Source organism: Ostrea edulis, chromosome 1 (assembly GCF_947568905.1).
Source record: "Ostrea edulis chromosome 1, xbOstEdul1.1, whole genome shotgun sequence".
Lineage (NCBI taxonomy): Eukaryota > Metazoa > Mollusca > Bivalvia > Ostreida > Ostreidae > Ostrea > Ostrea edulis.
In genome coordinates this window covers 5,173,331-5,195,275 of record NC_079164.1, presented here as the reverse complement: position 1 = coordinate 5,195,275, position 21,945 = coordinate 5,173,331, and the positions used below count along the sequence as shown (strand labels likewise).

General features: G+C 34.7%; 2 protein-coding genes and 1 long non-coding RNA gene across 6 annotated transcripts in view; 1 reads left to right on the top strand and 2 right to left on the bottom strand.

Annotated features, from left to right (window-relative positions):
- LOC125664363 (transient receptor potential cation channel subfamily A member 1-like) overlaps positions 1 to 21,945 on the bottom strand; it is a 220,401-nt gene that overhangs the window by 12,492 nt on the left and 185,964 nt on the right. Inside the window, exons 1-5 of one of the 2 annotated variants that reach the window (XM_056151939.1) lie at positions 13,219 to 13,319; positions 3,991 to 4,170; positions 2,098 to 2,202; positions 1,933 to 1,999; positions 1,619 to 1,851 (exon numbers count right to left, since the gene is read on the bottom strand). In XM_056151939.1, coding sequence (XP_056007914.1) covers positions 1,619 to 1,851; positions 1,933 to 1,999; positions 2,098 to 2,202; positions 3,991 to 4,168 — 583 coding nt within the window. In that variant the 5' untranslated portion in view covers positions 4,169 to 4,170; positions 13,219 to 13,319. Of the gene's footprint in view, positions 1 to 1,618; positions 1,852 to 1,932; positions 2,000 to 2,097; positions 2,203 to 3,990; positions 4,201 to 13,218; positions 13,320 to 21,945 lie in introns of those variants that run through there. The other variant, XM_056151933.1, reaches the window with a different exon arrangement.
- Positions 11,463 to 12,777, top strand: LOC130050986 (uncharacterized). The gene is made up of 2 exons (XR_008799357.1): positions 11,463 to 12,248; positions 12,476 to 12,777. It is a non-coding gene; the product is annotated as an uncharacterized LOC130050986 (long non-coding RNA).
- The window catches only part of LOC125664361 (protein mono-ADP-ribosyltransferase PARP12-like), a 38,864-nt gene continuing 34,132 nt past the window's right edge, over positions 17,214 to 21,945 (bottom strand). For all 3 annotated transcript variants that reach the window (XM_056151922.1, XM_056151925.1, XM_056151918.1), the window contains one exon: positions 17,214 to 21,863. In XM_056151922.1, coding sequence (XP_056007897.1) covers positions 21,695 to 21,863 — 169 coding nt within the window. In that variant the 3' untranslated portion in view covers positions 17,214 to 21,694. The remainder of the gene's footprint in view (positions 21,864 to 21,945) is intronic.

Genomic DNA, 21,945 nt, shown 5'->3' with positions numbered 1-21,945 from the left:
TGTTGATCTATATTGTATGTATATATGTATGTGTGTGACTGTAGGTGGAGGGTTAGTGTTGATCTATATTGTATGTATATATGTATGTGTGTGACTGTAGGTGGAGGGTTAGTGTTGATCTATATTGTATGTATATATCTATGTGTGTGACTGTAGGTGGAGGGTTAGTGTTGATCTATATTGTATGTATATATCTATGTGTGTGACTGTAGGTGGAGGGTTAGTGTTGATCTATATTGTATGTATATATCTATGTGTGTGACTGTAGGTGGAGGGTTAGTGTTGATCTATATTGTATGTATATATGTATGTGTGTGACTGTAGGTGGAGGGTTAGTGTTGATCTATATTGTATGTATATATGTATGTGTGTGACTGTAGGTGGAGGGTTAGTGTTGATCTATATTGTATGTATATATGTATGTGTGTGACTGTAGGTGGAGGGTTAGTGTTGATCTATATTGTATGTATATATGTATGTGTGTGACTGTAGGTGGAGGGTTAGTGTTGATCTATATTATATGTATATATGTATGTGTGTGACTGTAGGTGGAGGGTTAGTGTTGATCTATATTATATGTATATATGTATGTGTGTGACTTTAGGTGGAGGGTTAGTATTGATCTATATTGTATGTATATATGTATGTGTGTGACTGTAGGTGGAGGGTTATGTAAGTATGTGTGTGTGTAAAACATGTTGATCTATAAAAAAATAAATTCATAAAAAAAAAATTCAACAAAACTCTCATTAACTATTTTCATGTAAACCTCATTACAATGTTGTTAAATCTTCAAAAAGATCCTTTTTATACCTTTATGTCATACCTTTGTACTTGACCTTTGTATTTGGTAGAAGGCCTACATAGGCTATGCATGTTGCCCAATCCTGTTGAGTTTCTCAATAAATAATGTTTAAATTTTAAAAAAAACCGACATATTGTTTTAAAATGTTCTAATAGGTGTAACTTAATATTGCATATTACCATTAACTCAATTACATGTAGGTATTTCAGGAAAATACATTCATAACTCATTCCAGAGTTACACACCATACTCGCTATCATTGATAGTAGTGGTAGTAGTAATAGTAGCAATGGTAATTCTCGTAGTAGTAGAAATAATAATGATAATAATAAAGTGAATAAAAATGGAAGTAGTACATGCAGTAGTAGTAGTTACATGTAGTAGTAGTAGTAGTTTTTTTTTGTTTCAATGTTTTCTTCCACACTCAACAATTTTTCAGTTATATGGTGGCGCCCAGTTTTTATTGGTGGAAGAGAGAACCCAGTTACAATGTACCTGGGAAGAGACCACCGACCTTCCGAAAGTAAACTGGGAAACTTTCTCACTTATCGGCGCGATTGGAAGCCGCGCCGACAGAGGTGAGAGGCTGTGTGATTTTGAGCGCAATGCTCTAACACCTCGGCCACGGAGGCCCCTAGTAGTAGTAGTAGTAGTAGTAGTAGTAGTAGTACCAATGGTAATTCTCACAGTACTAAATATAATAATGATAATGATAAAACTAATAAAAATAGTAGTAGTAGCAGTAGCAGTAACAAGAAATACACCATTAATTATTAGAAATTGAGATATACTATTCCAGAGGGTTTTTTTTACCATCTCTAAGTTGGTTTTTCCGTTGTTTCCTCCTTCTCAAAACAACACGCACTAAAATCAGCAGGACTGTGATAACAAACACTGCAGCTAACACCCCTCCCACAACGGCCCCTACATCAGGTACATCTTCTAAGGATGTGGTCGTGGTGTAGAGAGTATTCACAGTTGTGTTAGAGAAGTTCGAGTAGGTGGATGATGTTTCCATCATGTCTTCCGTAGTGAATGTTGATGTCCTATAACGATAGACCTGATGTATCAAGTTTACATGTATTACCAACATAAAGAGAATATTTTACTATTAGCTGTTGACTTACGTGTTGGGACATGACGGATCAGCAATATAACACCGGTTCTCTGTGTTTATATTCAGACAGGCGGGATCTAGATATACAGAACAGGATACAAGTATTTTGAAATGGGTTCTGTTCAATTATGATTTTGTTATTCAACTGAAGTGTATAATAAAAACAGATTCTTACGTCTGTATATCTTATTGGTTTGGAAATGCTGACTTGGACAACCATAGAGGAATTGTTCACATTTTCTGGAATATAACTGGCCTCCCGTTGTATCCACACAATAACCTTTTATGAAATGAATAAAGATAACGAAAAATGGTCATCAGTTTTTAGTTCACCTGAGCTGAAAGCTCAAGTGAGTTTTTCTGATCGCTTGTTGTCCGTCGTCTGTCCGTCTGTAACCTTTTCATATTTTCGACTTCTTCCCCAGAACCGTTGGGCCAATATCAACCAAACATGGCCAAAAGCATCCTTGGGTCAAGTACTTTCAAGTTTGATCAAATTAAGGGTCATCTCCCTTCAACGGGGAGATAATCACAAAAATGCAAATATAGGGTGGGCTATTTAAAAAATCTTCTTCTCAAGAACCACTGAACCAGAAGGACTGAAATCTACATGAAAGCTTTCTGACATAGTTCAGATCTACGTTTATTAAAATCATGACCCCCGGGGGTAAAATGGGACCACAAAAGGGGGTCAAAGTTTTACGTACAAATATATATGGAAAATCTTTCAAAATATTCTTCTCAAGAACTACTGGGCTAGGAAAGTACAAATTTACATGAAAACTTCCTGATATAATGCAGATTTAAGTTTGTCTAAATCATGGCCCCCGGGGGTAGAATGGAGCCATAATTTGGGATCAAAGTTTTGCATGCGAAGATACAGGGAAAATCTTTGAAAATCATTTTGTCAAGAACCACCGGGCTAGGAAAGTACAAATATACATAAAAAGCTTCCTGACATAGTGCAGATTCATGTTTGTTAAAATCATGAACTGTCGGGGATAGGATGGGACCACAATAGGGGAGCAAAGTTTGGCATACAAATACATAGGGAAACTCTTTTACAATCTTCTTCCCAAGAACCACGGAACTAGAATAATGCACATTTACACGAAAGCTTCCTGACATAGTGTAGATTCAAGTTTGTAAAAATCATGGCCGCTGGGGGTAGGATGGGGCCACAATAGGAGAGTAAAGTTTTATATGCGAATATATATGTACAATTTTTGAAAATCTTCTCAAGAACCACTGGGTTTGGAAAGTACAATTTACATGAAAGCTTCCTAAAATAGTGCAAATTTAAGTGTGTTAAAATAATGACCCCCGGGAGTAGGATGGGGCTGCAATAGGTGATCAAAGTTTTACGTACAAATATATAGAGAACATGTTTAAAAGTCGTCTCCAGAACCACTGGGTCAGAAAAGTTTACATGAAAACTTCCTGACATAATGCAGATTCAAGTTTGTTAAAACCATGATCCTCGGGGGTAGGATGGTGCCCACAATAACGAATCAACGTTTTAAATACAAATATATAGAGAAAATCTTCTCAAAAACCATTGGGCCAAAGAAGTTTACATTTACATGAAATCTTCCTGACATAGTGCAATTTCAAGTTTGTAAAAATCATGGCCTCTGGTGGTAGGTTTGGGCCACAATAGGGATCAAAGTTTTACTTGCGAATGTAATGGGGAAATCTTTAAATATGGGCCAAGGTGACTCAGGTGAGCGATGTCGCCTATGGGCCTCTTGTCTTTAAAATTACGAATCCGAAAAAAATTGACCTAAAGCGCCGTCCTGGAGTTAGAACCTCTACTCCGTGGATCACGGAATTTATATTTACAGACCGCCCCGCATTTATTTCATGTTTCGGGAGTCCTGAACATTTTATGTCCCTCTTGTCCCAAACATGTTTGGTACCCAAGTTTGAATATGATTGGAATGGTAGTTATCACAAAGTTTAAATATTTCAATTGTTAACGCACAACGTACGGAGATTGAGGGTGAACAATTGCAATAGGTGTACTCTATAAAGACAATAGTTTAAAAGATAGCATTTAATAGCTCACCACTTGGTATCAATGGAATGACTCCTTTATGACAATATTCCACAAGCCCAGTCTTTCTGACGTTAGGAAGACATAAATACTGATCATTTCCAAACCTGTCTTCACCGCAGTTTAGTCTCGCTGATGCCGCGATGACTTCTGTCAGGTTTGTAGGACAATACTCGACAATGTCACTCATAACTGAAGTGAAAATTGGATCATTCTATTTACCTACAATTCATTCCTATTTCACCTAAAAATGTATTTTCGTGTCGTAAGAATATCTAAAATCAACAAAAGTATTAAAATCAGATCCTAGGATACGCTCACAATCGCTATAATAGGATCTGACATAACCTTATAGGGGTCATGTCTGCATGACCTTTCGCTTGGAATATTCATGAGAACTATCAGCCAGTCAGATTGTGCCATACAGACAATGATGGCTATTTAGGCGGTTTCTGGCAATTCGTAAACAAATTGCTGTAATCTCTCTCCAACGAAGTTTATTCCACACTGTAAAATTGTATATTCTCGCATAGCGAATTCTAAACTTTCGCAATAATGCCTAATCTACTCCGTTCATACAAACAACAAAACGTACGATATGAAATACACCCAAATTAAATGAATTGTGAGTTACGATTTATGTATGAATTGGGATGGGTACGATTTGAATAGTTTTACTTTAATAACGCGAGGAATATAACGCCAGTTGACGTAAACGGTGTATTGTGACGTCGCATCTAGCTGAGATATGTTTTCTTTCAAACCAAACAATTGCAACCATTTTCCTTGAAATGTGAACACCGACGATTTCAAAGCCGACGCGCTGATTGGCAGACATAAAGTTCATCTGAACATGACCCCCTAATCGGGTTATGTCAGATCTACTTACGCAGAGTATACGGCGCGGATCTAAGAAGTCTGATTTTAATTATATTGCAAAAGTTTTTGATTTATTCTAAAATATGATAAATGGGCGTATGTATGCATAACCCCCTTGTAAGTGAATTGCGAGCCATTCTCTGTAAGCATCAAAACATGTGGAAAACGACCGACACGGATTTTGACGAAATTTTACACAAAGTATACATACTTCAGTCCTTTAATCATGACACCTTTAAAAATGGGCTTTGACTCGTGTTTCCATGGCAACATGACATCCGATTTTGTGCAAAGATGTGAGCCTCAGTAAATATTGAATTTTCTTTTATAAAAATGTGTATATTCATTTTTCATTTAATTTCCATTGCTATTTAATTAAGCTATGTTGTGTGTAATTTTTAAAAATAACATTGATTTGCTGCAACGCCATAACATGAAATATATGCCCTCAAATACCCAAAAATAACATTGAAAATGAGAAAAAATTGTTTCAATTTTGTGCGGAAACACAACCACTGGTGGATTCTTCTTACAATGATAAATGTGTATCGTATCTACTTCAATAACATATCAAATAAATTGATTTTAAAATTTGCGCTATTGCGAAAATATGCGAGTTTTTCCGAAATCTAGATCACCTCGACTCTTAACTGCAATGCGTATTCCAAGTATATTCATGATCAAGACAAGTTACGTCCCTTTTCTGAAGTGAAAGTAGAAATTCGTGAGTGGTGATTTGGATATTTTGAGCTGGTTTAAGTCTTTAAATCAACTAGAATTTTATATTTGATACTTAAGTGTTTGTCGGAGACCGTTATGCTCTCTCGATGGGTAGCTTTCAATGATGATGTATCAGTGGATTTACGCTGCGATCGTGATTACAACAGGGAGAACTTGTATGCAAAAACTTCTGAGAAGATTAGCCGAAAAAGAAACGCACAGGTGGCATAAATATGTCCAATGCTGTTGTCATAGCAATTCAGATCCGTAAGCACTTTACTATCATTCATTTTGCCTCAGTTTGTAAAATAACTAGACAATAAACAAATATATAGATCTATCCAAGTCCATATGCAATTAGTCGGTGAATATAAACTTCAAGCAAAATCTTGTACATGAGAAATGCCGGTAACAGGTCGTTCCGGCCGCAAAACTAATCCATCCCCTAGTCGTATTTAAAAATATAAAAAAAATTGGTCATTTATTCCTCAGGGGGTGAAATTATGTCTGCTTTGGTGAATAATTGCCTTCTAAAAATTGCGAAATTGCTCATAAGCAGCCCTGCTTCTACTTCATATGAAAATAAATTGACATATTAATACACATTATATATCATTTTTAAATAAGTTTTAACATATGTTAGGAGGCTTTTTTCCTGAAAGTATCATTATGGTTTTCAGGTTTACCATGGCGCTATGATCACTATAATTACCCCTTCCCCCCTCCTTACATAAATGCTGCAGGTGATAATTACAATAGATATGTATCTTACATGCATTTATTTCAACTCATATTAAAACTATAAAAATGGTTTGATGTTTATTATTCAATTTATTCTATATAGAATGATAGTACTGTTGCTTTAGAGATGTTTTTATTTTCTATTTGAAATTACTTGTATATTCATGCTCTGTAAGCTTATGTTAAAAACGCGGGAAATATAACACAGCCGATGTAGGCTGTGCATTGTGACGTCGTATTACCTACGACGTTTTGTTTTTCTCTTTTCAAACCAAACGATTATCAAAAACAAAACTTTCATTATTTTTTAAATTATAAGAAATAACTTAACTAATTGAGAAAATCATATTAACAGCAAGTGCTGTTTTCGAAATTCACACTTTTTGATTTCTTTTAACATCCACGTTACATAGTAGATTTCCTCGATTCCCCGACTCGGAGCGTCTTAGCTGACGATCTCAAAGTGGAGGATGGAAATATTTGTAGCAAAATAAAGTCTTTTAAATCTATGTATAGTGTACCTAGGACGTATGCAAGATGAAGATAACGGACAGTTATCAATCTCATAACTCCTAAAAGCAATACAAAATAGATAGTTGGGCAAGCACGGACCCCTGGACACACCAGAGGTGGGATCAGGTGCCTAGGAGGAGTAAGCATCCCCTGTTGACCGGTCACACCCGCCGTGAGCCCCATATCTTGATCAGGTAAACGGAGTTATCCGCAGTCAAATCAGTGTGCCAAGAACGGCTTAACAATCGGTATGAAACACGTCAGACAGCATTTGACCCAATGCGAGGTTGTATTGACGAACTAGATCGTTATAACGACCATAGAATTTGCGAAATGCTGACTTCAATCGAGACTGTTGAAATCGCTGTACCATCAACTTGTTTGTCAGTAGCTTACCTCGATTTACAAACTGACTATACCCAGAACAAGCTCTTGCATATCGAATCAGTTGAGATATATAAACACCATATGCAGGTGATAATGGAATATTGCTACATAAATGTGGGAAGTTGACGATGGAGAAGCTGAAATCATCCCGTTTGTCATACAGTTGAGTTGTCAGTTTGCCGTTAATGTCTACTTTCAATAAAATATCTAAGTATGAAGCAGAAGTGGACGACTCTGTGGTGTCCTTTATATGATTATTATTATCGATATTTTTTGCTCAAAATGACGCGTTTACATAACCAGTACGTGATTCCTTGGCTTAACAGTTTCCCTTGGATTTTAGATTTATGTGCACAAACACCATATTCATGTTATGAAATTTATAGCATTATATATCATAATTGTTATAGGCCTAGTGGTTTGTGAACTAAATTTACGTTTTGTAAGACTGAAAATTAACCGGGGAGCAGGGGGAGTAGGCCTATATGAATCATGGAAACGTAAACTACGACTATTATTTGTAAGATAGGCCTAATTCAATAATCAAAACACAAGGGATTTTTCATTTGTATTTTATTTTACTTGTATATTTCTAAACATATTTTCTCTTTATCCTGTGTCTGGTTATATCTGACAAGTCTTTGTTTCCATTGTCTCTCATTATCACTGATGCTTAGCGTTTGACGTATTCCGGAATCGGAAACGAAAATAGTCTCTTTTTAGATAATACATGAATTAAACCACGTGATATCATGCAATCACTACTTTAAATGGAGTACATACTCAAGATTTTTCGAGTATGCTTAGAGCTTTCGCAGAGTTGTACTCAAATCGAATGTAAATACATGCACCATTCTGTTGTGTTATATAATTGAATAAAACCAGCAATCTTATAAATATAGATTTATTAAAAACAGAAGATTTTAAAGGTTCATAACACTATATTAAAGCAAGATTCGTGCATATAATTTCATTCAACTCTACAAAACAAAGTGACATGCAATAAAGGAAACAATCAACTACTTTATCACTTAAATGTTCACTATAATAATGTCCCTAAGCAAATATCATAATCATTCGTCGGCAGGAGTAGGTGTTGCGAAAAGTTTTCATATAATCCTCATATCTACACATTTCATTTGTTTTAAAATATTACATCATGTAAATTTTGAGTATTAAAAGTATGAGAAAATAAATAAATAGCAAATGTCACACAAATAAAATTTTGATAATGAATTAATTGTCTATGTTATTCTATTTGATCTTTTATTTTGAATTAATTTAACTTGCATTGCTTTAATTGAAATTTGATGAATTAATACATTTTTTATTTATCATATTAAACAATGTATCATCATTTATAAAACATAAATGTTCTTCCCACCCCATTACATAAATTATAAACAGAAAATATCTATAAAAAGTATATGGGGACGGACTGACTACGGTAATTGTGGCCGGAATGACTTGGGGGCCGGATCGACTGGGGCCGGATTGACCTTAGGGCCGGATTGACCGACATTCAGAAATGCCTGTGCCGGTAGGTGTTTGTGAATAAGATTTATCACATTAACTTTAACGTTTGTAAATATTCATAAATGCAAGGTGAAGATAACGAACAGTGATCAATCTCATTAAATAATAAAAATAAATCTGTCAATTTAATTTCATTTTGAAGTTCTGATGTTATTTAAACTTATTAATCAGCAAGAACTATTTATTATTATTAATATACATTTGTAGCGCTGACAGTCAGGGGGGCAGATTCAAGATTGGATGTTCTAAATGAAATTAAGACAGAAATATTTCCTGTGAGGAACGTACAAGACTCAGCATCATCGTTATGACCACACAGTTGTAGGTCATTAAGATTTAAGTGGATCCAACATGACTGGAACTTGTTTAAAGATTGTTCAGCTGGAATGTGTCCACTGAGAAAATCACAGAGGCTAAAACTGTTGGAGAATATTTGATGACCTGTTTTTGAATTTCTCATCCCCTTTCATGGAAGGAACTGTACTCAGCTGAACAATGCAACTGTATATGTCCATAGTTTACAGAAAAATACTGATATATATGCAAAAACAAATATAGTGTGTTAGTCATAGTTTACAAACTCATTTTAGATAAAGCTTGAACATATGATTGAAGATTGTTTAATTTATTTTTTAGACTGACTGAGAGCTACACAGACTGCAATTTAAAATGTACAATTTTAATCTAATAGAAAACAATCAGGATAAGTCTGACAGAAACAGGACAACTTTAAATTCATATTCTTACTATAACCAAGATGGACACAAAATTTGCTTCTAAAAACAAAAGAATACCCCACCCCCACCCCGAATTGGAATTTGGGCAGTATTTTTTGTAATGCATGCATCTTATAAGTCATTCATCTACATGTATGACACATAAACCCATATTATAATTTTGATACAAAATCAAAACCTGTTTTAACAACAGCAATCCCCCACCCCTGTAAATTGTGTTGTTATAAACAATGGATAAACAATGGATGTTTGGGAATTTTAATGGACATTCATTTTGCATTGCAAATCTTTTTTAATGCCATCATCACAGAATCTGGTATTCATGGAAATGAATGAAATTATTTGCAACAAAGTAATTAGAAAAGTGCACTTGTATATTTATGGAGAAAGTACTGACACAAGCCAAAAGGCCATCTATATTCAGTTGGGTTGTTTTTCCCCCACTAAAGTTGGATTAATCGAGAAATAAAGAAATGAAATAAAAGGGTGGTGTACTGGTGTAAGTAGATTATGACCTAAGTAACATCATCTTTCTGGTACCTTGCAGCTTTAGTTGACACACAAAACAAATTAGAAACATTTCGTACATATGTATGTTGGTAGCTGATAAAATCAGTGTCAAGAAAATGTTGGGAAAAGAATGCATACCCAATCATTGATATACTACAGTTACATGTAGCTGCTACAGTTCCTATTTAATGTTTCCATGGAGACAAAACATTCAGATTACCAACATTTTCTTTTGGACTAGCTATCTCTGGTCAAAACTGACTCAACTGAGTATAAGTAGGTAAAATACTTGTAGTTTAAAATGTAAATGAAAAGAAATCTAAATCGCCAACATAATGTTTCCATGGAAGTAGGTTTCTATAGCAACTAATTAAACTACAAATTGAATTCCTTCTTAATTAGTATATTTTAACCAGCCTATGAAGATAACGTTGTGATATTATAGAATAAATCTACTGAAGTACATGTACATCAAATTGTTTTCAATGATTATAGTTGCTGGCCCTATCGTTTCCATACTAACACATTTTTCTTCATATTTTCCCCTTTGTAATAATTAAATTCAAATGATTAAACAGAGTCATATAATGCTTTTACAGGACATACCTTGAGATAAATATGTAATTTTATCTTGTGAAAAGTAAAAATTATATTCAATACAAAGTAATTCAAACACATTAAAAAATTGATTTTCATTTTAAATGTAATAATCTTCTACCAATGCCTTTTGACTTGAATTTTTTTTTTAAATGTTTGTTACACCAACTAATCCAACTTATGACTAATCCATGGAAATTATGAAATTTGTATTTTATAACATTTTTTAAGATTATGACAGAACACTTTCACTTAATAATAAGCACATATGTTTCTGCTTCCTGACACAAATCAGTTTTATAGTCAGCACTTTTCTTCAAAACTTAAAGGAACCATATACATGTATCTTATAATGGTTGCTATTGTAACAAAAGAATTGATAATTTATATTGCTAATTTAAGCAGATTTTTACATCAATTTATATGTTCAAATATAATATGACAATGAGTTTACACTATCACATGGTAATAAGCAGACCTGTAATGCTTTCTGATACAAATTAGCATACTAGTTTAATTATTAAAACCTTATGAAATACTGAAATATGGTTGCTATGGCAACTGAAATATCTCATAACATGAGAATTCATGATATTTATCATTGTTTACGCCAAATTTGATAGATTAAGGATATTATATTGATAAATTATTAAAATTTGACTATTCATATTATGAGATTTTTCATATTACCATGGCAACCAATTTTTCCAGCTATATAATTTTATTTAGCAAACTAAGACATTGGTCGTTTTCTTTATATTTTACACATAATGGGATGAATTAAATCATGTATAACTTTCCTTGATGTGTGTTGTTTTGTTTTCTTGTAAATGATGTCATAAAATGACTTTAAAATGATTTTTTTTAAAAATAGTCAAAATGCTAAAACATTGATTTTTCAACCTCAGGAACAATAGGTAATCCAATATTGATTTATTGATGTTTTATTAAGAATTTATAATGCTGAACTTAATATTTAAACAAGTAATAGAGAAGTTTGTACATCAGTAAAATCAATTTGTTTATGTTTAATCGAAAACAGGCCAAAATCGAGCATTTTTAAGCATCTTGGGAGCTGTTTTCACAGTGTTCTTGTTACCATGGCAACTGTACCTCAATTTCGAATTTTGGTACCAAATTCTATGAGAGGGTATCAAATAATCACTATATGCCAAATTTCAGCAAAATCGCATACATGCCAACTTTCCCGATTTAGGCGGGATCTTCCCGATTTTACCCTCCGGTCCCGCTTTCCCCATCGGGAAAGCAAAATTACCCTAAAATCCCGATTTGAAATTTTTTCCGACCAAAATTTCCGATTTCACGATTGAAAACGAGTTTGAAAGCGGGATAATCGTGAAATCTCGTGACCAGAATTGGAAATCCCGCGTCATTCTGAACTGGCCAATCAGAAATCGGGACAATAGTCAGCCATTGCTGTTTACCTGTGTCGCATGGTGTCGGGTTGGTCTGCCTGTGTCGGGGTGTTTATTGGACAGTACGAAGCATGTTTTCATAGTAATTAATCGGGAAGACGGATTTCAAATTGACCTATCCTTTACACAAACGTGAATGACAACGATGCTAGTGTCACCACCAAACAATCGGACATTCCGCCTCTCGCTGACAGCATCCAAAATTTGCAATAAGGTACGTCAAGTATATATTTTTTCCAACTATAATAATATAGGCTATCCAAATCTATCCGTCTATATCGATGTATTATATAGTCTATATAGTGTAGTATTCATTAAATATACTTTGTGATGCGTAATTCGCACAAGTCTGTAATGAATTTTTTATTTAGCAAGTAGCCTTAATTTACAAGTAAAACGGAATATTTTGATGTTGTTTTTTTTTCCTGGTAATTATTTCAGATGTCATGGGTGCAAAGGTTTTGTTCGCAAACTTCATAGCAGGACAGATCACTACTTTTTTTGGTTGCAATGCAGATTATTCCACCAGTCTCTGCAAGCCCATGTTTACAGACAAGCAAGATCGCCTTTGCAGTCGTACCTTAATGCATGTGCTTTAATTTAAATTTTGATATATAGACCGGCCAATGTTTATTGTATGGTGTAAAAGGATGCAACCTTAAATATTATTTGATATTATGTATGTGACTTGTTGGAGAAGATTTTTTGCTGAATAGATGATTTTAATAAAATATTAATGTATATCTTTCAAAGTTTTTTTTATATAGTTAATGGTCAAACACATTTGATGTTGTGTTAATATATGATACATTAACAATGATTTGATTGATATTTTATTTGAAAGGACAAATATTTATTTTCATGCTAAAATGTCGTGAATTTTGAGCTTTGAAAAAAGGTCGTCGCGCGCAAAATCCCCCATGGGGATTTTTAAAAGTTGGCATGTGTGAAATCGGTGAGGGTACTTTTCCACCCCTATAATAAAAATGTTGATGTTTACAGAGAATGGCTCTTAATAAGACAGGGGACGTTGGGAAATACAGACATTTATGAGTCACGTACTGTGGGATGTTCAAAACGAAAGTGGATGTGTTATTTGAATTAATATTTTTTCTTCTTTAAGCCCTAAATTTTCACAGGAATGTACTTTGTGATACGTTAAATCCAAAGTATGGTTCCCTTACCTGTAAATGTTCCTGTAATGACAGCATTGTTACAGTGTAGAGTGGAATACTAGCGTTTCCACAGACGCACAAATCATAACCACTGCATGGGGGAAGTTTTTAAAGGAATAAACAGAGCATTACAAACCTTTAAACGTTGTATATGCGGCTAAATAACACGCATACAAATGTAAACATCCGTGTTTTTACTATTTTCCATGAAGCTTACATTCGTTATCACTTTTGTGCAATTAAGAAAGCTTAATTCTTACGCCTGGGTGGCTTGAAACGTTCTACTTTGTGATACATTTAATTAGATGTATGTATCCCCATACCTGTAAATGATCAAGAAATGAGAGCATTCTTACATTTGTAACGTGTAGCGGTCACCCATCATCGGATACCATCTTTTAACCATCACCCGTGGGCAAACTCGCCCCAAAATTATCGTATGTATCGCGGGTTATTTGAATGGCTGCTGCATAGAGTCGCGATGGCAAATTAACGAATCAAAGTTTATGTTACATATGTATGTTCAGCAACGACAAAAACTTTTCCATAGTAAACACACCGATTGCAAATAAATCCCCTCATCGGTGTATTTCGCAGTTTGAGAAAGGTACTCCCATAAAAGTTTAGACTGGTATTTCATATAAGTGACTGTACGACAAAATTTGCGCCTTTTAACGAGCGTCAAGATATTTAGCATAAATAGCAAACTAATAAATATATTTTCAAAATTGAACAGTTCCAATTTTCTTATTGGTTGTCTATAATTAACAAATCAACATATTTTACGATGATATTTCGGCGAGTTTGCCCACGGGTGATGAGTAAAAGACGAGATCACCCGTGGGTATCCGACGATGGCGGTCACCCAGCCAAGTGCTGATCACGCTCGCTGTTTCTTAAGTTGCGTGATCAAGAGAGAGACTCTACCACATCACTAGAAAAGGTAGATCTCTATCGATGCAGTATCAGTTCCCTCTTACACTGTCCGCTACACTATGTCAAATGATCTATCTGCTTCCCTGAATTTCAAACCACAAATACCCTCTAATATATGATGCTAACTACCGAACTTAAAGGAATAAACGTAAGCATAGTGTAAATACCGTTAAATATTCTTCCTGGCCATTTACATGAAAGGCGATGATAACGGACAGTGATCAATATCTCATTTAGGCTAAACATTATATGCATCTCCATTCACATACTGAGGAATCCAAATGAATAATAAGGTTGAATACATTTATTGTTTTTACTATTTTCAATTTGTTAGAATTTTGGTGCAATTAAGGTGTAAATAGGAAACATAACCCACAATGGAACGCCTATCCAAACAATTTCTGGATCCGTGCATGATGATGTATAGGTTTCACCTTCCATAGGCCCCTTGTCAATTACTTCGTGTATTTGCCGGAAATATATCATAAACTGCTGTTGTAAAGCTTTCAGGATTTTTCTTGCAACATATCCAGTCAAGAATGCAGATATGCACAAGGATAAGGGAAATTCCAAAATTTATTGATTTGCAAAGTCAGCAATCGCGGAAGGACCATTTGAAATACATAAACACGGGGAATATTGTTTTTTAGTACCAGGGAATGGGAAGTCAAAAACACCAAACATTCAGAATTGTGGTGCGTTCAAATTTGCGCTATGTAGTTTCAAAATCAAAATCAAAATCTTTACAGATCCATGTTATGGCACCAAAATGTCTCTGTGGTCATGACGTGATAAAACTTGCATATGAATTATAATAAACACCAAATCTTAAAAGTGAAGGCACATATAATTATCAATCTCTTCAATCCAAAAATGAATATGAAATAAAATAGAGGAAAAACACGGATCACCAGACACACCACAGTTAGCATCAGGTGCCTATGAGAAGTATGCATCTCCTGTCGACCGGTCACATCTGCCGTGACCCTATGTCTTGGTCAGGCAAACAGAATAATCCGTAGTTAAAAACGGTATGCATAGGACGGTATAATAATCGATCTGAAACACGATAGATAACATTACGACATTTGATTTAATAACATCAGGTTGTATTTATAAATTAGATCAGATTGTATTTGAAAAGTATGTCAGATTGTATTTATAAAGTAGATCAGGTTGTATTTGTGAAGTAGGGCTTCGTGGCCAAGTGGTTAGAGTATCGCGATCAAAATCACACGGCCTCTCACCTCTGTCGGCGCGGGTTCAAATCCCGCTCGCGCCGGTAAGTGAGAAAGTTTCCCAGTTTACTTTCGGAAGGTCGGTGGTCCCTTCCCAGGTACATTATATCTGGGTTCCCTCTTTTACCGATAAAAACTGGGCGCCACCAGATTGTTGAATGTGGCGGAAAACATCAATCAATCAATCAGTGAAGTAGCTCGTTTAGTTTGGTTTGATTTCTATTCTACTTAGCAGTTCACATGCACTCCTTATTGCTATGTTTTACACATGTCAAGTACTTTCATGGTAGATGATGATTTTTAATCGTGAAATATCAAAATATGTTGCTAACATTGTGCACATGCGTCTTTAAAGATGTCTTAGTTCATTCCTCATTGTACAATACGTAAAGCCCTTCTCTATCTAATCAGTAAATGAAGATCGCCATTTGTCAGTCACACATGATAACTGGATAACGTATTTACTTGGTTGTATAGCAAATGTAGGCCAAATATTTATGTTGCAAGCAATGAGAAATATAAGGTCATTTAAATCACACGTCAAAACACAATTCATTATTGTCTTATAGAAACCTACATCTATCATCGAACGTGCAGCTACAATTGAGTCTCAGGATAATGAGGAATTTTAAATACATATTGTAGTTATATACAACTGAAAATGTACATTGTTATTTTCACAAGAAAATCGTATCACAAAATCACTCGAGCCATGGACTTTAAAGATGTTTTGAAATTTTCGTCTACATATATGTTTGGTCCGATTCGTTCTCTCTCTCTCTCAAATAAATCGCTCTCTATAAACATTCTATTGCATGTGTGAATGTGGTAGATTTCATATCATTGTTTATTTTTCTTACTTTCTGCCGACCAGTTGCCAATATCACACATGTATATGTTGTTTTTATAACAACATCTACATGAGTTGTTACAGCTTCAAGAACTCCCAATTTCCAATCTGCTTCAGATGCTTCTTGTGGTAATTAATGATGTGTTTTCTGATGATGTTTAGTACTATATGTTTACAAAATGCCCTACCTTTCTACTTACAATTCAAGTCAGCTCTATTGAGATAAAGAATGTACAACACATACATATACAGTAATACAGTGTACATATATATAAGCGTTGTAATGTATTTTACTGAAACAGCACTACCAAATATTACAAGTATGTTTTAATACAGGATTGGCAAGACCAAAGACTAATAGAATAATGTCAGAGTAACTACATACATGAACATATTAGGGTCACGTTTTAAATGGATAACACACTTACCTAAAGATTAAGATTTACGTAGAAGTTTAAAGTCAGTTTTTAAAGGTCTAAAAATAAACTTACGCATACATTGCATGTTTATTCTGGCACTAAAGTACATAATCAAAAATATTCTATACCTGCTTGTAACTACGCAAAATGTAATAAACGCAAAAATCTGTACCTGTTGTTGATTGGGGTTTTTTGAGGGTGGGGGGGGGGGCGGTCGGGAGGTGGGGTTAGGTTAAAATAATAAATTTTATATACATATAAAAAACACAAAAGCTATCGTGAATTCATGAAAAGAGCACAGTAACTCAATATTGCTCTCACTGATTGATAGCACAAATTTCATTTAATCCCACAATAATTCAAAATAAAATATTAGTAATTGATGAGAATTTCCAAATCTGAGTTTGTGCTACAATGTTGTTTATTATCTATTTTGTGCTTGGCACGATATTTTGACAAACAAATTATTCATCTTTTTTCGGCTCCCTACCCCACCTATACTTACGTGCCTGGTTATTACATTTTGCATTGCTACATATGTGTACAAATTGTATGGTGTAGAATTGCATCGCTTACCAAGTTTTCTTTTATTTACAAGGAATAGTAAACCCTTTCACAACACAAACTATGAAAAGACCCAAAATATTTTAACGTACAAACTTTATTCACAAATATATGAATATTCAGAGAAATCGCATGCATGCATTGTAGAACTATAACAAACGTATGTTTTAACATTTCTGTGATGTCATAATGGTTACTGTTTGGTTTGGGTGTAATTCATTCAGGAATAATTTCATTTTGTACATCTGGCTCAAAGGGTACACACTGGAAATAGACACACAGCTGTATGTAGAAATTTCACATTAACTGAATGAAACCCCGCGTACGCGCGAGAATATATAATATTGTAACCATTATGTCGTCCCTGATTCCGTCGAGGTTTTAATATTTAGAATGCCAAACTAGATCACGTTTTCTGCGTAAACTTGGACAACTTTTTAGTAAGCACAAGCACACGTTACTTACTATGAGATATATAGTGAGTTCAGACACAGTTTAGCGTCGTTATTGAAAGTTGAGGGGTGGGGAGCAAACGGAGAAGAAAGGTAGCGTTGTATTTGTATGAAAAATCTAAGTCAACAAGAAAAGCTGTTCTGCTGTTTTTATCTTCACCTTTCATGTACTGATTTAGAGATTAAGCACTGTTCGCTGTAGTCACCTTTTCATAAATATAAAACACAATCCTGCATTATTCTCTCGTTATCTTCACTTTTTCATTTTAAAAGAAAAAAAAAAACCTGCATTGTTTTAATTTTTTTATCATTTTTTTTTTTCTAATGACGCTGAAGAATTTAAAGGAACAACTCCGCACTTGCATTTGATCAAGATGTACTTCAAAATGAATTCATTTTAGCTCTGCCACTGTAAAATGACGGAAATATTGCCAAAAACGACGTAAACCCGTAATCATTTATTTCTGCTCTGCAAAAGAAAAAAAATTCTTCTTTTGAGATCAATTCTGGTAGTTAAATAAACTAATTGGGGAATACATGAATTCGAACGCCTTTCGGTACCTAACGAAATGAAATGTAAGTAAGTAGTATATGCATGTACTTTTACTTCAACACAATCTGAAAATGCCTACAAGAATTTTATTGCATCTTGAAAATTCTGTCTAATGTTATGTACATGTATACATGTTCACTAACGGTGACGCAGGCAAATATGGCTACAATCCCCACCCCCGTTTTCGGTATCTTTACATGCGACGTTCGACATACTTATTGACTATCCCCCTTACAGTAGGAATTAGTGATAGTGGAATAATAGAGTGAAGCGATGAAGTTATTGCCTTATATTGCTGTGCGTAGCAAAGAAGGATAACTGTGATTAATTTTAAATCTGGGCTCCGATACACAATATTTTCATGCAAGTCATTGTGATCGTTTTCAATAAACTCAGTCAGGTAAATACTACCACAAATGGTGTGAAGTAGGGTCAGTATGGTGGTCATATTGCTCATTTACGTGCAAGTAGGAACACTTACGAGAGTCGTAGACCACTCGTAGAGTTATGATCAATATTGTTCGTAAATCCCAAGTCGTACCTGTACGCAAAAAGGTCGCATGTGCTACGTTCAGATTTACGACTAAGTTTACGATTTACGATTGATTTGTAAAATAGCCACCAGATACGAGTGTTTATGCTTAATATCACAACATCACTGGTATTAAACTGATGATAGTAACGATCGTTACTATCATCCCAAGATGGCGGAAGGAAATTCCGGAAAGACCACGTTTACTTATTATATCTATTTGTATTGATTATTTGCGAATGATATGTAGTTAAGAAATATCATACACTAGCAACAATTACGATCAGGTGTTATTTTATCTTTTATACGGCTCATATGAACAGAAAATTCGTCGTTGAAAAAACAGCGAAGATGATAGTAACGGAAATGAATGATGATAGTAACGTAAAAACTTTCGTTACTATCATCCTGGCTGGGTTTTTTTATAAACGAATTTTCTGTTCATATCAGCCGTATAAAAGATAAAAAAAAAAAAACCCGGAGTTATTCGTAATCAAAATCAGTGCGCACAACACTAGAAAGACACTAAAGTTAATTCTAAATCGTTATAAACGATATACTCTTTGTATTGAAATTGTAGCTTATTTTTCCTGATAAGGTATACAGTCCCCGAAACGTTCTATTTTACCATTTTTCCGTTCGCTCACCGTTCGTTCACTGTTCGCTCAGCGTGCGTTCACCGCTCGTTCAGCGTGCGTTCACCGTACGTTCAGCGTGCGTTCTGTGTGCGCTCTCCGTTCACAGTTTTGCGTTCACCGTGCGCTCACCGTTCGTTCACCGTTCACAAAGCGTTCAGCGTGCGCTCACCGTTCGTTCATCGTTCAATCTTTTCATTGTCATTCGGAACACCAAAATGAAATGACCAATCTTGATAGCAAGGCAAAAATGAAAATTGAACGTGTGCGTAAAAGTGGAAGAAGACTTTCTTACTATATCAGAAATTTAATTTTGAAGTACAAAATGTCAGGATTATTCACTGTGAATGCCGAAAGGCTCATTTGAACTTTTATTCAAAAAATTCTTAATGAGAGACGAATATAAGAGTTTGTCGTTATGAATTTAACCCAAGTACAAAAAATAAGGCAGTTTCAGGTAATGAAAACCTTTTCCCCTGTGTTGACGATTTAGCATTTACAAGTTTGGGCAGAAGCACAAATTATTATAATTATTTTGCATTGCTTGACACGAGTATTAAACAAGTCACCCCTCCCCCTACTTTGAAAAATAAAAACAAACAACCGATGCTACATAATGTACATTGTACCGTATGTACGTGTCAGAATGTCAAATTGATATAGCTATTTTCCCCTATATTTATGAAAGACATTGTCAATAAACTGATATTTACTACTCTTGCCAAATTTGAAACTTTTGTAACATTTGTCCTTAATGCAAAGATGTAATAGTTTATCTGGTACGTTTCTGCATTAGTCTTTAAACATTATACAAATATTGCTCGATCTAAATGCAATCTATGGTCACATTAATAATAAAAATAGTAAGTTTTGTACTTGCATAAATTCTAGGATTATTTCCTCGGGTCGATGTAGCTGCGACAAATGAACGACACAAAATGTAAGTAGGAATATTTAATACTGTTAGAAGTGTTGAGGTGTTGACACAGGGTATACTGTCCGTATTGTTTGTTTACTGCATCTATCTTGACTCCTTTCGGGGGTGTTTGTTAATTACAGGTATCCCAAACGATCGAGCTTGTAAAGTTTGAAGCCATACATGAACACCTGTAAATCCTGGATGTTACGACGCATGTAGAATATACCCATGCATTAAATGTATCTGTGCATGTAATGGTATACACAATATACTTCCGAAATTTACTTTTGTCTGTGTATGACTGTTGCGTGTATTAATGTACAATTTGCGATAATTTCATGAAATATATATATGTGTACTCGGTACTTGTACAAAAATATATTACATTAAAAATCTCCAGAACTGTTAATTATGCTGCATCACGATTCCGGTTTAATTCATTTTTTATTAATTGATGAAATAGACATGTACATGTATTTTATTACTTGATTATGAAATAAGTAAAATCCCAGGGGAAAATCCGAAACATTACGAGCCAATAGATCATTTTGCGTTCACCGTTCGATCACCGTGCGTTCACTGTTCCCTCACCGTTCAAGTGGGAAAGAAGAACGTTTCCGGGACTGTAGATATATTTCTCTTTCCTCTCTGTATTTGGGGAAGGGATGTGTGGGAGTACAGTTGTTTTAAAGTTTTTTGATAAAATAATCCCATACACATATCAATGCCTTGTGGTTCGAATTAATTGTGTGAAGCTGTACAGAAAATACTTGTATACAAAAGTGTGATTTATGCAAAATATCAATCCATGATAGTGCCTTTAACACAGGTATATGTAACACACGGAATACAAGGGAATATCATAGAATGTGATGAGAAGTGCTAATGTCAAGGTTTTTACGATATTCGACACTTTAATTTCAGACATTCGTGACTTTCATATCTTGATTTACTTTCACGAGCGCCAAGATAATGAAGTAAAGCTAGCGTACTATTACTTAAAACAATGAATTATTGCACTATATCCAGTATTGTTATTCTTCTGATCATTACGCTTCCAAATCTTCTTAAAACATGAAACAAGTAAAATTTATGTTAATGTACAAAAGGAGGTTTCCGAGAAAGGTTTCGAAGATCCCAATTTCTCTTTGTAGACAATCAAATATGCCGGGTAACTTTGATTTCTATCAAACACGACAAATATGCTTGGATTCTGTACGTTATCTACACACGAGTCATATCACCTGTGATCCTCATTTGGGATGGTGGGAGGAGAGGTCACACTTTCCTCACCTTTCGCGTAACGACCCACCAACACTTTGGCCTGAAACATAGCCCGGCGTGGCCCCATCGTGTAACTATGGCTGTGTTTGGCACTCACATTGAATTATAACCCTTTTCCATACGCAGTAGCATTTTTACCACTTGATTGAAGATCGAAGTTGCTGGTACATATTCCATAACATTCATCCATGGAGCCTGTCCCGTGGAACAAATGTCTTCCTTCGATTCTCGATTCTATCTTCTTCATGTCAAATTCCATGAATTCTTTTCTCCTATATATGGGATACAACATGTTAGAATATTTTCTTTAAAAACCCAAATACATGTTACTGATTTATAAGGATAGGAAAAAGC